Here is a 13021-nt window from a genome sequence, read left to right as displayed (position 1 = left end):
AAATTACATCTGAATAGAGTATAAGAAGTACTTCACCTTATGAGGTGGAAGGCACTTACATATAAGAGGTATTCTTTGGATGTAAACCTATCCCTCCAACATGGTGTGTGTGTGTGTGTGTGTGTGTGTGTGTGTGTGTGTGTGTGTGTGTTGCAAGACAGACTGAGATCCCCTGAACTTAAGTTCATGCTACCACTAGGCTTTAAACGTGCAATAGGTCTGACAGGACAGGGTCTGCTGAGGCTCTATACACAAAGCAGAGATCAACCCTTGATAGGTTCATACTAGGCTATCTGCCCTAGGGCATTTATAAGCCTAGCCAGAGTATGTTTGGCTTTCGCCACCCATTTTAAATTAATTTTGCTATGCCCTTTTTCGAGGTTAGTATACTGTGCCTCTGTCTAACAGTGACACAGAATTGATACCCGGGGTAAACCTACGATCCCCCATCCACTCATCAAGATTCCTCTTCAAGAGAGTTAATGAGGGACTCTGCCTAACCTGGACTGGGATTTTATTCCAGAGTGAAGGGAGCCCCTGGGTTATGAATCTGTCCCTCCAGCATGTCCTATTTATTTCAGTGCTGAGGTTCAAGTCTCTCGAGCGCGTAGCTCGATGGGATTTGGATTTTTTGAGGTGCAGCATGTCCCTTAATTCCGGGTTGGACATGGCTTTATACGTCAGGCACAGATCGCCTCTGAGCAGGCGGTATGCCACTGAGTAGAGCTGCAGTTTCTTTAACCGGGCAACATATGGCATCTGTTTGAGCCCTTTGATCCTCTTGGTGAGGTACTTTTGGGGTCTTTCCAGTTGCTGCAGGTGTTTGGTAAGGTACATCCCAAAAGGGGCATTGTACTCGATTATGGGCCTGATGAGGGATGAGTAAAGAGGCACGATGACCTCCCCTAATCTAGATGTGAATCCCTTCATGATTAGGTGGGCTATATAAAATGTTTTTCTAACCACTTTGGCTACGTGGTTGTCAAATGAGAGATTGCTATCAACTTGGGTCCCCAGGTCCCTAATTACTTCTTCTGTACTTAATGGATTACCACCTATGTGCCTTTGTAGTTTATATCATACCAAGAAAAGACACAAGGTTTTGAGACTCTACATAGTTTTTGCGCTTTAGGCCCTTGAGTTTTAGTAAGAAAGCATTGTGGTCATTCCATTTATGACAACTGCTTGGACAGGTACTTATTAAATGGGGCATTGCATTCAATAATCCACCTGAAGAGAATAGAGTACAGTGGAATGATTACATCCCTGGACCTGGAAGCCATACTTCTAGATAAAAGCTGTGCAATGAAAAATGAATTCTTTACTGTAATAGATAGCTGGTCCTGAACAGCTTTATTGCATTTAAAAAATTGTTTCACAGAAGCAAAGTACTTTCAAGTTACAGCACGTCATTATGGGTAGACTCAGCATATTACCTGTTAGTAGCATTTGACAAGGAGAAATAGTTATAACAGTATCACACAACAATATACACTTCTGTTGTCACATATTACAGACACACAGTCTGGAAAGGACAGAAGGGAAAGTGGACATACTTTTCCATTGATCCACACACATTTTCTTAACCATCCTGTCAGTCTAGTAATCTTCCATGAGCCTAAATGGGTAAGGCTAACGGCTCAGCAGCCATTATAAGTCTGCCATTATTACCCAGATTTTCGATTCCTGATGGCTACAACTTAATCCAAGTTGTTAACTTCTGCTAACCAGATACACTGAAATTAGGTTCCTCAAGCTCTCAGGCTCCCTATCAGAGGTACTCTTCCATCCATGACCATCTCACCGCCATGTCTCAAGTTCATTAAAGTGCTTATGCCAAGCATCATTACCATGAAGCAAAACTGCAATGAGCAGATATACAACCAGTGCTACAAAACATACAAATGAATAAACAATAAAATACTCATAAAATTCATACACCAACTTTCTCCTTCAGATAACGGGAACACACTGTCTTGGGCTAAATACATTAACAATAAAATGTAGGCTGCAAAAGTTCTGAACAAGTGGTAATCATTCCAGTTTACAGTTAGGAAGCCTTGGGTAAAGGGACATGCAACAGTCCAAAATAACAACTGATCAAAGCATGCACAACCACAGAAAAGTGCAGAGCTGGTAGAAGGTTCTTGATGTAGACAATATCAAAGGGAAACTTGACAACAGATGACACCAGGTACTCAAGTGCCAGTCTGGCAAATAAAATGTCAGCAAACTTTTTCACCCTTTCAACAAACTCCAGCTTATTGCTCCCATAAATATTACAGTGTGCTTTAAGAGCAGTCACAAAGCTAAGGCCATTGTATTGGTGGGAATCAGTCACAACTGGATAAATCTTGGTAATAATGGCTAGGCTTGTAAGGGCTCTTGAGCCATTAGTCTAGTAATCTCCTATGAACTAATCACCCATTTTTAATGCATTTCAGTTCCTTGCCAAGAGTCTGAGGATTCTTTCTGCAGATGGTGTATAATTCTGACACTAACACTGCTAATAGCACAGAATTTGTCCTGGCAGCAGTGTGCCTTGTGTGGGTTGGATGTCTAATGAAAAGCTAATGCACTAGTGTTTATAGCACTACCTGATTTATATACAACTCAGTGAACTAATCCTCAAGAGATTTCATTGGCAAGATTTACCTCCTACATAATCAAGTATGTAAATGCAAACAAGCTGTATTTCATGTTAAATTTAAAAAGAAACTAATGAACTGGAAAGCATTATGCAGACGTTTACATTGAATTAGAGGCCATATCCAAGCTGGACCTGGATCTTTATGTTATGTCCATTTACTGTTTTTGTACAACTTTGCCTTAAAATATTTTGCATTTTTTTTTAATTCTCCTTGCATATTTTGCCTGACTTGCTTGCTTTTTAAATTGGATTTTGTTTACACACTGAAAATTTAACAAAAAATAAACATGGAACAAAAGTCCACAATACACAATTTATTCTGTTGGAGTAAGACATTTGTAAATCATCTGCAGCTTTAAAGTCAGCATTTCTATATTCCCTGCCATGATCATTATGCAGCATAGTTGCCTGGTGCATTCTATCCCTTTACAAGTACAATGCCACCCCTGCAGCATGTTTATCCATCACAGCCATTTGGTATTAACTTGAAACCCAGAATCACTTTATCCAAAATCATATCCCTTCTTTTATACTAGCAAAATATATGCACTCTTATTCAAGAAGGACATTCAACTAACTTTTTCTTACTAAGATTTCTGGAAAAGCATATTGTCATCTTAAAATTCCATAATAAATAACTTAAGCAGTTTAAAGGATAATCATAGCTTCACCCCCCCAACTCAGTCAATGAACAGATCGTTTTATTTTGAATTCGATAACGAGGGTAAAGCACTGATCTCATCGGACCCATTTCAATCTCAGCATATGAAAATATAGTCCGTATGCAGATATTTAGTTTAAACTATTCTTTTCCAATATGCATTCTTTAAGATTTCCCTTAAACATGTTAATCTCCATCTCAACCTTCTCTTGACAGCAAACATATACTTAATCTTCTTGTTTTCTTCACTAATTAGATTCCAAGGACTATCACTTCCATACATTTCTCCCAATAATTACATTTTAACAAAATGTTAACATTACATCCAAATGGTCATAGATTCCCTTAACCACTTGCACATAAACACACACAAATTTTATACATATATATATATATATATATATATATATATATATATATACACACACACACACACACACACACATATATACATACATGCACACATACACAGACGAAAACCCTGCTGTGACATTTATATTCCCTTACATTCATTCTCAAACACAACATGAAAATCAAATCTTTTCTTAATTTCGTCTCCACATTCAGAAATACTTGTCCCATACTATCCAGAACAAGTCTATACACAGTTTGTAACCATACTAACTTTCTGCTGTGGGTACTCAACTCTCCATACTTGCAAAATCTTGGGTACTCAACTCTCCATACTTGCAAAACCTGGTTAGATTTACTGACCTTCCTCAACAAACAGCCAGCCATTCTCAAATCAGCTCTGTTCTATAAAAGTATACAATTTCTGTTCACCTGCAAACTGTATGATTCTTCCAAATACCTAGCAATCCCTAGCTGAACTTTTCTCTAAATATCACTCTTAGAAAAACCCTGTCTTGTAAACAATTTAAAATTATCTTCTTTCAAGATACTCCCAGTATTCTATAATTTTCAAAACATTACTCTTAAACAACATCCCTGCCATCCACCAAGTCCCTTGATAGGCCAATAAACCGTCCTAAAAAGTAGAAAGTGGTGCATAACCCAATGTTTTTACAGCACACTTTGCAAAAAATTACCACAATTCCAAACTTAACTTCTACTTCCAATGCAATACTGCAATGAACATCAAATCAATCCTAGTGTGGATTATCAGCTCGAACCATTATGTCAAAAATGTGACAACCCCCTAACTAGGAATATTACCTCATGCTAACCAAATTTTGTCATTTTATGGAGTACTCCTTCCAGTAGTCCATAAGACACCAATATGTCCAGCCACCCATTTTCCAATAAGCTACTTTATCCTTTACATGGTCTTGGGACACTGGATCCTAAACTGGCAACCAATAGGTGCAGGCTTTGAAGCTCATTCTGGACATGTCACTGGTTTACTGCAGAATGTACATACACACTCATATACTCTTTAAGAGCCAAGACAATCGACAGGCAGCATGTTTTTCACAGATTGGTGAAAACTACAGCACATAAACAAAACCCCACATGGATATAGAAAGGAGAGACAGACTCTGCACTGAAGGCTCAAGAGATCCGCTTGATGTCATGCAACATTCCAACAGCTTCAGTTACACATTTAGTGACTGTATTCCAAAATGCAAACTTGCAACAAACTGATGTAACTTGTCTATATAATAAACAAAAGGAACAAAATCAATTTAGTATTTAAATAAGAAAAACCTTAAACACATTTAAAAACAGTGGAGTTACTACTAACATTTCTTCAGGGAAGTCAGCACAAAAAGTTATTGCATTACAGTTACAGATACTGAAACAATATAAACCAAACCAATACTGTAATTTATCAAAATCTGTTTGGGTAGCTCTCTATTCATCTTAACTGCTTCCCTCTCCCCTCATAAATAACAACTCTATACATAAATGAGTGCAGTAAAGGAGAAAAATACCAAATGAGGTATTCATTACTAGAATTAAAAACAAAGGTCCAAGAATGGAACCTTGTGGAACTCCACGAAATTAATGGCAAAACATTAAGTGTCAGCTTTAGTTTTCCTAGTAGTAAGATGAAAATAAAATCAGCTGCAGCGTAAAATGGCTTACACCTAATTTAATTAGAATAACATACATTGTGTGTTTAGAGAACCAAGTACAGCATATATTGTGTGAAACAGAATCAAAAACCTTAATGAAGTTGATGATGAGTCACAACTTTACAGAGCCAATCAATTAAAACAGTTACTGCAGATTCAATAGGAAAATGCCTTCTAAAGCTGTGCTGAAAAGCTATCCAACAAATTACGACTTTCAAGAAACTCAGTTCAATAATTATTCTAATGTTTTTTTTTTTTAATCTTTTAAAAATCAAGAACAACAATGAAAAGTCAAAAATTCTGACTATCATCTTTATTACCCGCTTTAAATAAAACAAACAAACAGTCTCCCACACCCTCCAAAAGAAGCTAAAAAAGGAATGTCAAAGTGTAAAAATCTAAGTCAGATTGATATTTAGCAAAGAATGTGCTGAACTCGAGTCAAAAGTAAAAATCATTTATTGTAGAGATGGAGACGTGCTTTATTACATTCAAATAAAACATGCAAACATTTAGCTTGTACACACACACACTTGTCAACAATGGGCTTGGGGGGTGTGCCAAGTATGGTGGCTTCTCACTGGCCTAGATCTCACCTATTTCAGATTGGTCCAGAAGTCCATCCCTTTATTTGCATATCAGGTGGTTCTGACTGATCAAGAGTGAGCTAGTGTACAACACATGGCAACAAACCTCTCTAACCCTTTGCAGATAGCATAAACTTAACAGTTGACATCAAAAATTATAAGTTCAATCTATCCTATTAGCTAAAAAAATCTGTTTGATCCCAGCGCTGTTGAAAATTGTGTTTGTCTCCATCCCTACAAAACATGGTCTTCAATTAGAAGTAAGAAGAACCATTATGGAAATACAGTACTAACAAACACTGAACAAAAAATAGCAACAAACCACAGGAGCTATTAACTCAGCCCCAATCTACTTTTACACCTGAAGATTACACTGCTGGAAAACATAAGAAATAAGCAAGGATGCAGGGAACATAATCATTCCATTGAAATCATTAAAAGACAAGAAAAAGTTCTGGATGATCAGCTACAGGGTCCAGGACTTCAGTGATGAGTTTTGAATCTATGCTTCACACATGCTTAAATAGTTGCATATATTAAAAAATGCTTCCAACAATCTCTGTCCATTCAAAGATTATATTTCTAATATCTGTTCCTGTCATTGCACTTCTGTATGCATCCACCCTCTATGTTTTCATGCCATAGTTTCATAGACCTAAACCATGAACATACAGCAGTACAACGCATTAACATCACAGAAATTGCTGTTCTAAAACTACTACCATACATGAATCTCATTTTACCCATCCTTCCCCGTGACCTTTCCTCAGAAACCTAAAGAAATTCAAAATTTCAAAGAAGGTTGTACTTAGAAATGCCTGTCATTTATTCACAAGTATACGTCATACTATTCTGGGGGAACACAATAGCAAAGACTATGACTGCAGCTTAGCTTGCCAGAGCACAGAATAAATTACAGGTATATTAGTTGCACAATAAAAACAAGACATAGTGCAGACAAATGGGAACCACTACTGTTACATTAGTAATTTAATTTAAATTCAGGTGTGGTTTGGTCTTCTAGTTAATTCAAAAATCATTGCTGCATTAAAATAACCAACCAACCATTGTTCCAAACTATCATGATAATTCAAAGAAACATGCTTATGCAGGAAGAATGCAATGCAATACTTCTAAGGCACCACACCACAGATTACTATCAAAAGTCAATTTCAAAGTTCAACAAAACAAAGATAAAAGGTCAGTGTAACACATTTAAGTACACATAACTTACAACTTCAAACTCATATCCTCATAATAGTTAAACCACAGAAAATGCACTTAAAGTTCATCACACAAGGTCTTTTCTCCATGTTCTACCACCAAGTTTAATGTGCATTAAAATAAAGTATTTTACCCTGAAGAATTCATATACAGCAACTGCATTAGGCAGACATGCTCCAAGTCATACAACGGTAAACAAGTAATCATAGTTTAATGCAACAGCAATAAATGCAATGTCACAGACTTCATGAATGAAATGTTTATAGACAGATAAACATAAAAATAAAAGCAATCCCAGTAGAATTCTCAAGCACAATGCACTATTAACTAGCAGAAGAGAAAACATATATAACCTGTGCAGACCAGACAGCATCTATTATGTTTATCAAAATGTTTAAATTAACTTATGACACAGAAAATGTATGAAAAATGTTATGCAAGTCTATTCGACTGAACAATTAAGACTGAAACTTAAGCCTTAAGATATACAAGTCTGGGATATATACAGTCAACCAATGCTCAGAATAATGCACACAAAGTTTCCCCAAATGTTTAAAGAGCCTCTAATGACCAAGTTATCCATTTTGGAAATTAAGTGATTAGGGAAAAATAACATTCAAACTGGTCCTCATTAATTGCAAGTGTTGCTTATGTGCAAATCCCACCCCTAAGAAAAGAATTTGTAACAATCTATTTTAGCCCCATTTTATTAAAACTGAGATATTAGAAACATGACAAGATGAAGTCACAGGGAGATGCACCAATTACCCTTAAAGCAGCAATACTACTCATGTGAAATCCTCTTAACTGTACATAGTCCTCAGTTACCTGTGCCTCATGGTCTTTACAGAAATGTGTGACTTTAATAGAAACGATCCTATACAATTTCTCTAACTAGTTCTGCCATTAATATCATATGAAGTAAAAACATTCTCTGTGAAAAAAAGCACTAAATTATCAAAGAATTGTTCCTCTCTTTCCTTTGCTAATAAAGGACAAGCTACATCAAATAAGCTCCTATAAAACTACAGACCAATAACAAAATCAATACACAGCAACGCAAAAATATCACGGCATATATATCTTAAGAGCAAACTGCCTGAAACTTAAGTCACGTTCAGCTGTAATCAGTGATGTCTATGGTTCTTTAAATCAAATGTACCTTTTTTGTTCCTTGAAGAGGCAAAATGAAAACAAGATACAGCCACTATTTCATTACTTATCATTGCACAATGTAAGGAAGAATTAAGAGGTCAAATTAGTATGCAAGTACTATATTCCAAAAGTTACTGATCTTTGTAGTAGTTTCTTGCAGCTATTACAAGATCAAAAATTTACTGCGGTTTCATTACTGTATAATCAACACTAGAGATACTTTGTTCTAAAACCAGAAATTCATATGCAGATGCAAATACTAAACACATATATTATAACAACAACAAAAAAAACCTCTCTGACATTAAACAGTGTGAAAATAAGACTTTTGTCTAGCGCACTCAAGACAAGCTTCTTCCATCCAAGCTCTCAAGAATGATGCTCCTTGTACCTTTGTTCTGCAAAGCATCACTTCTCAAATAAAAGCAAGGCATAACAGCTATAACCACAATTCCTGTAACTCAAGCATTAATGAACACCAGCAAGAGTTGTGTTTTTTTTTTCCAATACAGCAGACCCAGACTGAGACAGTGCAAAGGTTTATTTCATGACTGCCACAGACAGCACCATGTATTGTTCTATGCTTTGCATTTCATTCACCCTTCCAAAGCAGTAATGACGTCAGCCTACATGCAGATGCTCATTAAGCAAGGTGCATACAAGAGACAGAGGGTCATGTGGACAAAATGGTCTGTAGATCTAAGAAAAAATTCCAAAACTGAAGCCATCCCCAAAATAGTAACACTCATTTTGGTTCTGGAACAGTTTTCAGCAGGATAAAAGGTAATTAAGTTGCAAAACAGCTTGTAAATCTTTGTTAGGCTTCTAAACATTTAACACATTTACCAAGCCTTAGAAAGAAGAGGCCTTTACAACACTAGTTTGCACACTACTGTATCCCAAAATAGCTTGATCCTGAAAATAAATAAAGGAATGATGTCATGAAGACTCAAACACAGCATTTCCTCCTGAGCCTTGCCATTCTGCAATTCAAACCTTAACATAAACAGCGTGTTTATATTCAAATGTTAATAATGATTACATGTAGTGCACTGCTGTCACCATTTCTTGTCATACTGCGTGTTAAAAATAAAATAGCTTTTTCTCATTTGAAAAAGGCCATAAGAAATTCTAGTGAAACGTCATTTAAACGCAACCTTTTTTGAGAAAATGGGTACTATAATCAGAATGTTCTACAAAAGCAGAAGGAATGATGTGTGAAAGCATGCAATACGTTTACAGTTTCTCCTACTTGCAGTATTACTGTATATCAACATCTTTGATTACTGCACCAAAATAAAAAAGAATGCCTACACCTACTGCAGACCATTTCAAGGAGTGCAGTGCCTTTCTCACAGGTGTGCTATCAGTATAAAACTGACTCAAAACATTAACAACATTCATTAGAAATCTTGGTTAGGAATTACTACTTTAACAAGCCACTTTTAAAATATTTGTTTTATTTAATTGTACACCATACAAATGGATAACAGTGCAAGTCTACAATAAAAAAAACATTAATGTGACAAATGGGTATAAAAACGGACCAACTGGCATGTGCAAGCAACATTTATGTGCCAAGCAAACCACCCAGATCTTACGCAAACTCACAGTCAATTTCAAAATAAAGCAATAGACACAAAGATAAACTGCAAAGGAGCTCCAGATAAAAAAAAATCACTGTAAGAGTATCGTGTGCAACATCCTGTCAAGAAATCCCACAAGCTACAGTTGCAAAGAAGTGCATTCTGAGCCAGTATGTGGCATAACCATGGTAGAAGAGCATGGCACTTTTCCTGAACTGTCGTTTAAATAATGAGACTACAGTTAAAACTACCGGCTGAGAAAAGCTTTCGTCACACACCAGCCCTAAATATGTAGCATGTTGTTCTCTGGCAATCCCACTGGTGCATTTCATGGCTGCACGGTAATAAATTGGGATGAAACGCGCCACCTACCTGTCCCGTAGGCTTTGGCTACAAGCCATGCTATACTGGCTGCAATTTTCGCCCTGGAAAAATCATAATGGTCGAAGGGTTTGATAGCAGGAACAATATATGTCCTTTTCAGTTCTCTGACTTCCACAGCATCACCCATCCTGCTGCTGCTTCCTCTTGGAAGGATAACGGCTGCCAACAATCCCGCTATGTCCGCAGGACAGTCGTTAAATTCCTAAAACTGCCCTGGACAAGCCTCGGTCCCGACAATGTTCCGCAAGCCCGTAAGAGTGCGTTCCGCCATTCGGCTCCGCCAGCGCCGAGGGAAATGACACTGCGCGCCAAGCCTCATTACTCGGCAGCAGCTGCTTTTTCTGCCGGGATCGTTCTCCCCCCACTGCGCGCGCACGCTTGTCTCTCTTCTGTTTGACATGCGCACGCACATCAACACCGCTTGCACCCCGCCCCTTTTCCACTGCTGATGTCAAGAGACCGCAGCGGTCTCGTGCATGCGCCTTCGTTGACAGGTCGTAATTCTATAAGTCTGATGATGCGCATCGTTGTACTCGTGTGCGTAGTGAATAAACATTCCTGAATTATTTGGTTGTTTTTACACATAAATATTTTATTAGTGGCAGACTTTTTTTCTTAATATCAATTATCTAAAGTGTATTTATATGTTAATGTAGCAAGTATTACCGAATCAAGTGTCTTTTACACGGTGTAGTGGATCTTTGGGGACTTTCTCCACAAGGTACATACACAAAAAATACACAGACGTATATACATTTATGTAGATATAATTAACATAAGAATCAACCAATAGCTTACAGAAAAATGTCATATAGGAAGTCAGCTAATCGTTGGAAGCTTGCATTTGCACCAGTAATAATCTCACATTTAACACCAAGCATGCCCTTAGTGCCAGCACAATATGGGTGAGCATATTCTGTCTCACATAAAGAAAAGTCAGCTGGTATCATGGCTTTATGGATGTGGGCAATATCTCCATCCCCTCCACAAATTTAAGTAAGGATGAGGACAAAAAACAAAAAATGCTTTCATGTTTGAATACTGAAAAAAGTCTTCAGGCAACTGCTACACAATAGCCCACTGCTATAACAAGCACCTTCACTAAATTCTAGCAAAGATTGATCCTTGATACAGTTTATTACCACCTGCTCACTTTCTCATTTCTGTCCTAACTCCTTTATTCATCAACTCTCCAAAATTAACTGGTCTTACCTCACCACTCTTCCTTTAGATGAAGCTGTCCACTCCTTCCACACTACATTCCTAAACATTCTTAACTCCCTTGCTCCCCTTCACACAATTAGAATCAAATCTAACACTGCTCCCTGGCTCACTAAAGCTTCCAGAACCCTCATGAAAGACCGGGATAGGATTTGGAAAATGTGGACTAAAACTAGGACCCCTGCTCTTCTTCAGAAATATAAAGAACTCAGAAATAAAATTAAAAAAATTATCCATTATGAGAAAATAAACTTCTATGTCAATCCTCCCTCTACTCTTAAATCAGACCCAAAGAAATTCTGGAGCTCTGTTAAACAGGCTCTTCATCCAGGAAACCCTTCCTCTCCTAACCCATGTCCCAATGCAACACCTGAAGAAATAGCCAACAAATTTAACAATTATTTTATAAACTCAGTAACCTCCATAATAAATTCTCTCCCCTCCAGAAACAACACTAGCACCCCCACAAACTCTATACCTCTTCCAAACCCCCCTAACTCCTTCTCTCTAAAAGCAGTATCAACTAACTATGTAAAGTCATTACTCTCTAAACTTAAACCTTGCTCCCCATCTGTTGACAAGCTACCCTCTTACTTCCTGCAGATTGCCATTGAACCTCTTGCCTATCCTGTATCCATCTTAATCAACCCATCCATTTCTGAATCCTATGTCCCCACTGTATGGAAGAATTTCTTTACTCTACTCATTCACAAAGGGGGCAACTCCTCAGACATGTCCAACTTCAGACCGATTGCCATACTCTCTCCACTCTCAAAAATCCTAGAGAAATGCATTCACAAGCAGGTAATGCATTACCTTCAGCAGAAAAACCTTCTCACACCCACACAGCATGGTTTCCGTCCCAAGCATAGTACAACTACTGCACTCATATCATTCATCAACATAGTCTCCCTAGCTCATGATAACAATAAACTTGTCTCATGCCTATTCTTTGACCTTTCTAAAGCCTTTGACACTGTCTCTCACCCACTCCTTCTAGATAAGGTCACTAACTTACATTTCTCTCCCCCTACTATCTCCTGGTTCTCCAGCTATCTCTCTACCCACCAGCAATCAGTTAAATGGCTCTCTGCACTATCCTCCCCTTTCACTGTACAAATGGGAGTCCCCCAAGGGTCCATACTTGGACTACTACTCTTTAATATTTTCACCAACTTGCTCTACACCTCTTGTCCTCAGTCATCTCTTGTGCAATATGCTGATGACTCAACTGTTATAACCATTGCTGACAACCCAACTGACCTCCACTCAACTACCCAGGCATCCTTCCACACCATTGAGACTTGGCTTAGTGATAACAAACTAATACTTAATCCAAAAAAACTAAGCTCCTATTCTTCCTCCCTAAAAACATCACCACACTCAAAAGTACATTTACCATCTTATCCTGCAACAACACTATAATCTCAGCTGAAACTAGTACTAAATTGCCAGGTGTTACAATAGATGATCAGCATAAGTTTGATCTCCATATTACTAAATCGGTAAAAAGA

General features: G+C 37.6%; 1 protein-coding gene across 4 annotated transcripts in view; it reads right to left on the bottom strand.

The window, feature by feature from the left end:
• The window catches only part of CAMSAP2 (calmodulin regulated spectrin associated protein family member 2), a 1491011-nt gene extending 1480339 nt beyond the window's left edge, over positions 1 to 10672 (bottom strand). For all 4 annotated transcript variants that reach the window (XM_044086048.1, XM_044086049.1, XM_044086051.1 and 1 more), the window contains exon 1: positions 10275 to 10672. In XM_044086048.1, coding sequence (XP_043941983.1) covers positions 10275 to 10413 — 139 coding nt within the window. In that variant the 5' untranslated portion in view covers positions 10414 to 10672. The remainder of the gene's footprint in view (positions 1 to 10274) is intronic.
• Positions 10673 to 13021: the final 2349 nt, after the last annotated feature.

Source organism: Protopterus annectens, chromosome 10.part0 (assembly GCF_019279795.1).
Source record: "Protopterus annectens isolate FY-2018-M chromosome 10.part0, PAN1.0, whole genome shotgun sequence".
Lineage (NCBI taxonomy): Eukaryota > Metazoa > Chordata > Ceratodontiformes > Protopteridae > Protopterus > Protopterus annectens.
The sequence above is the reverse complement of the archived record's forward strand: the minus strand, read 5'-3'. Positions and strand labels throughout refer to the sequence as shown.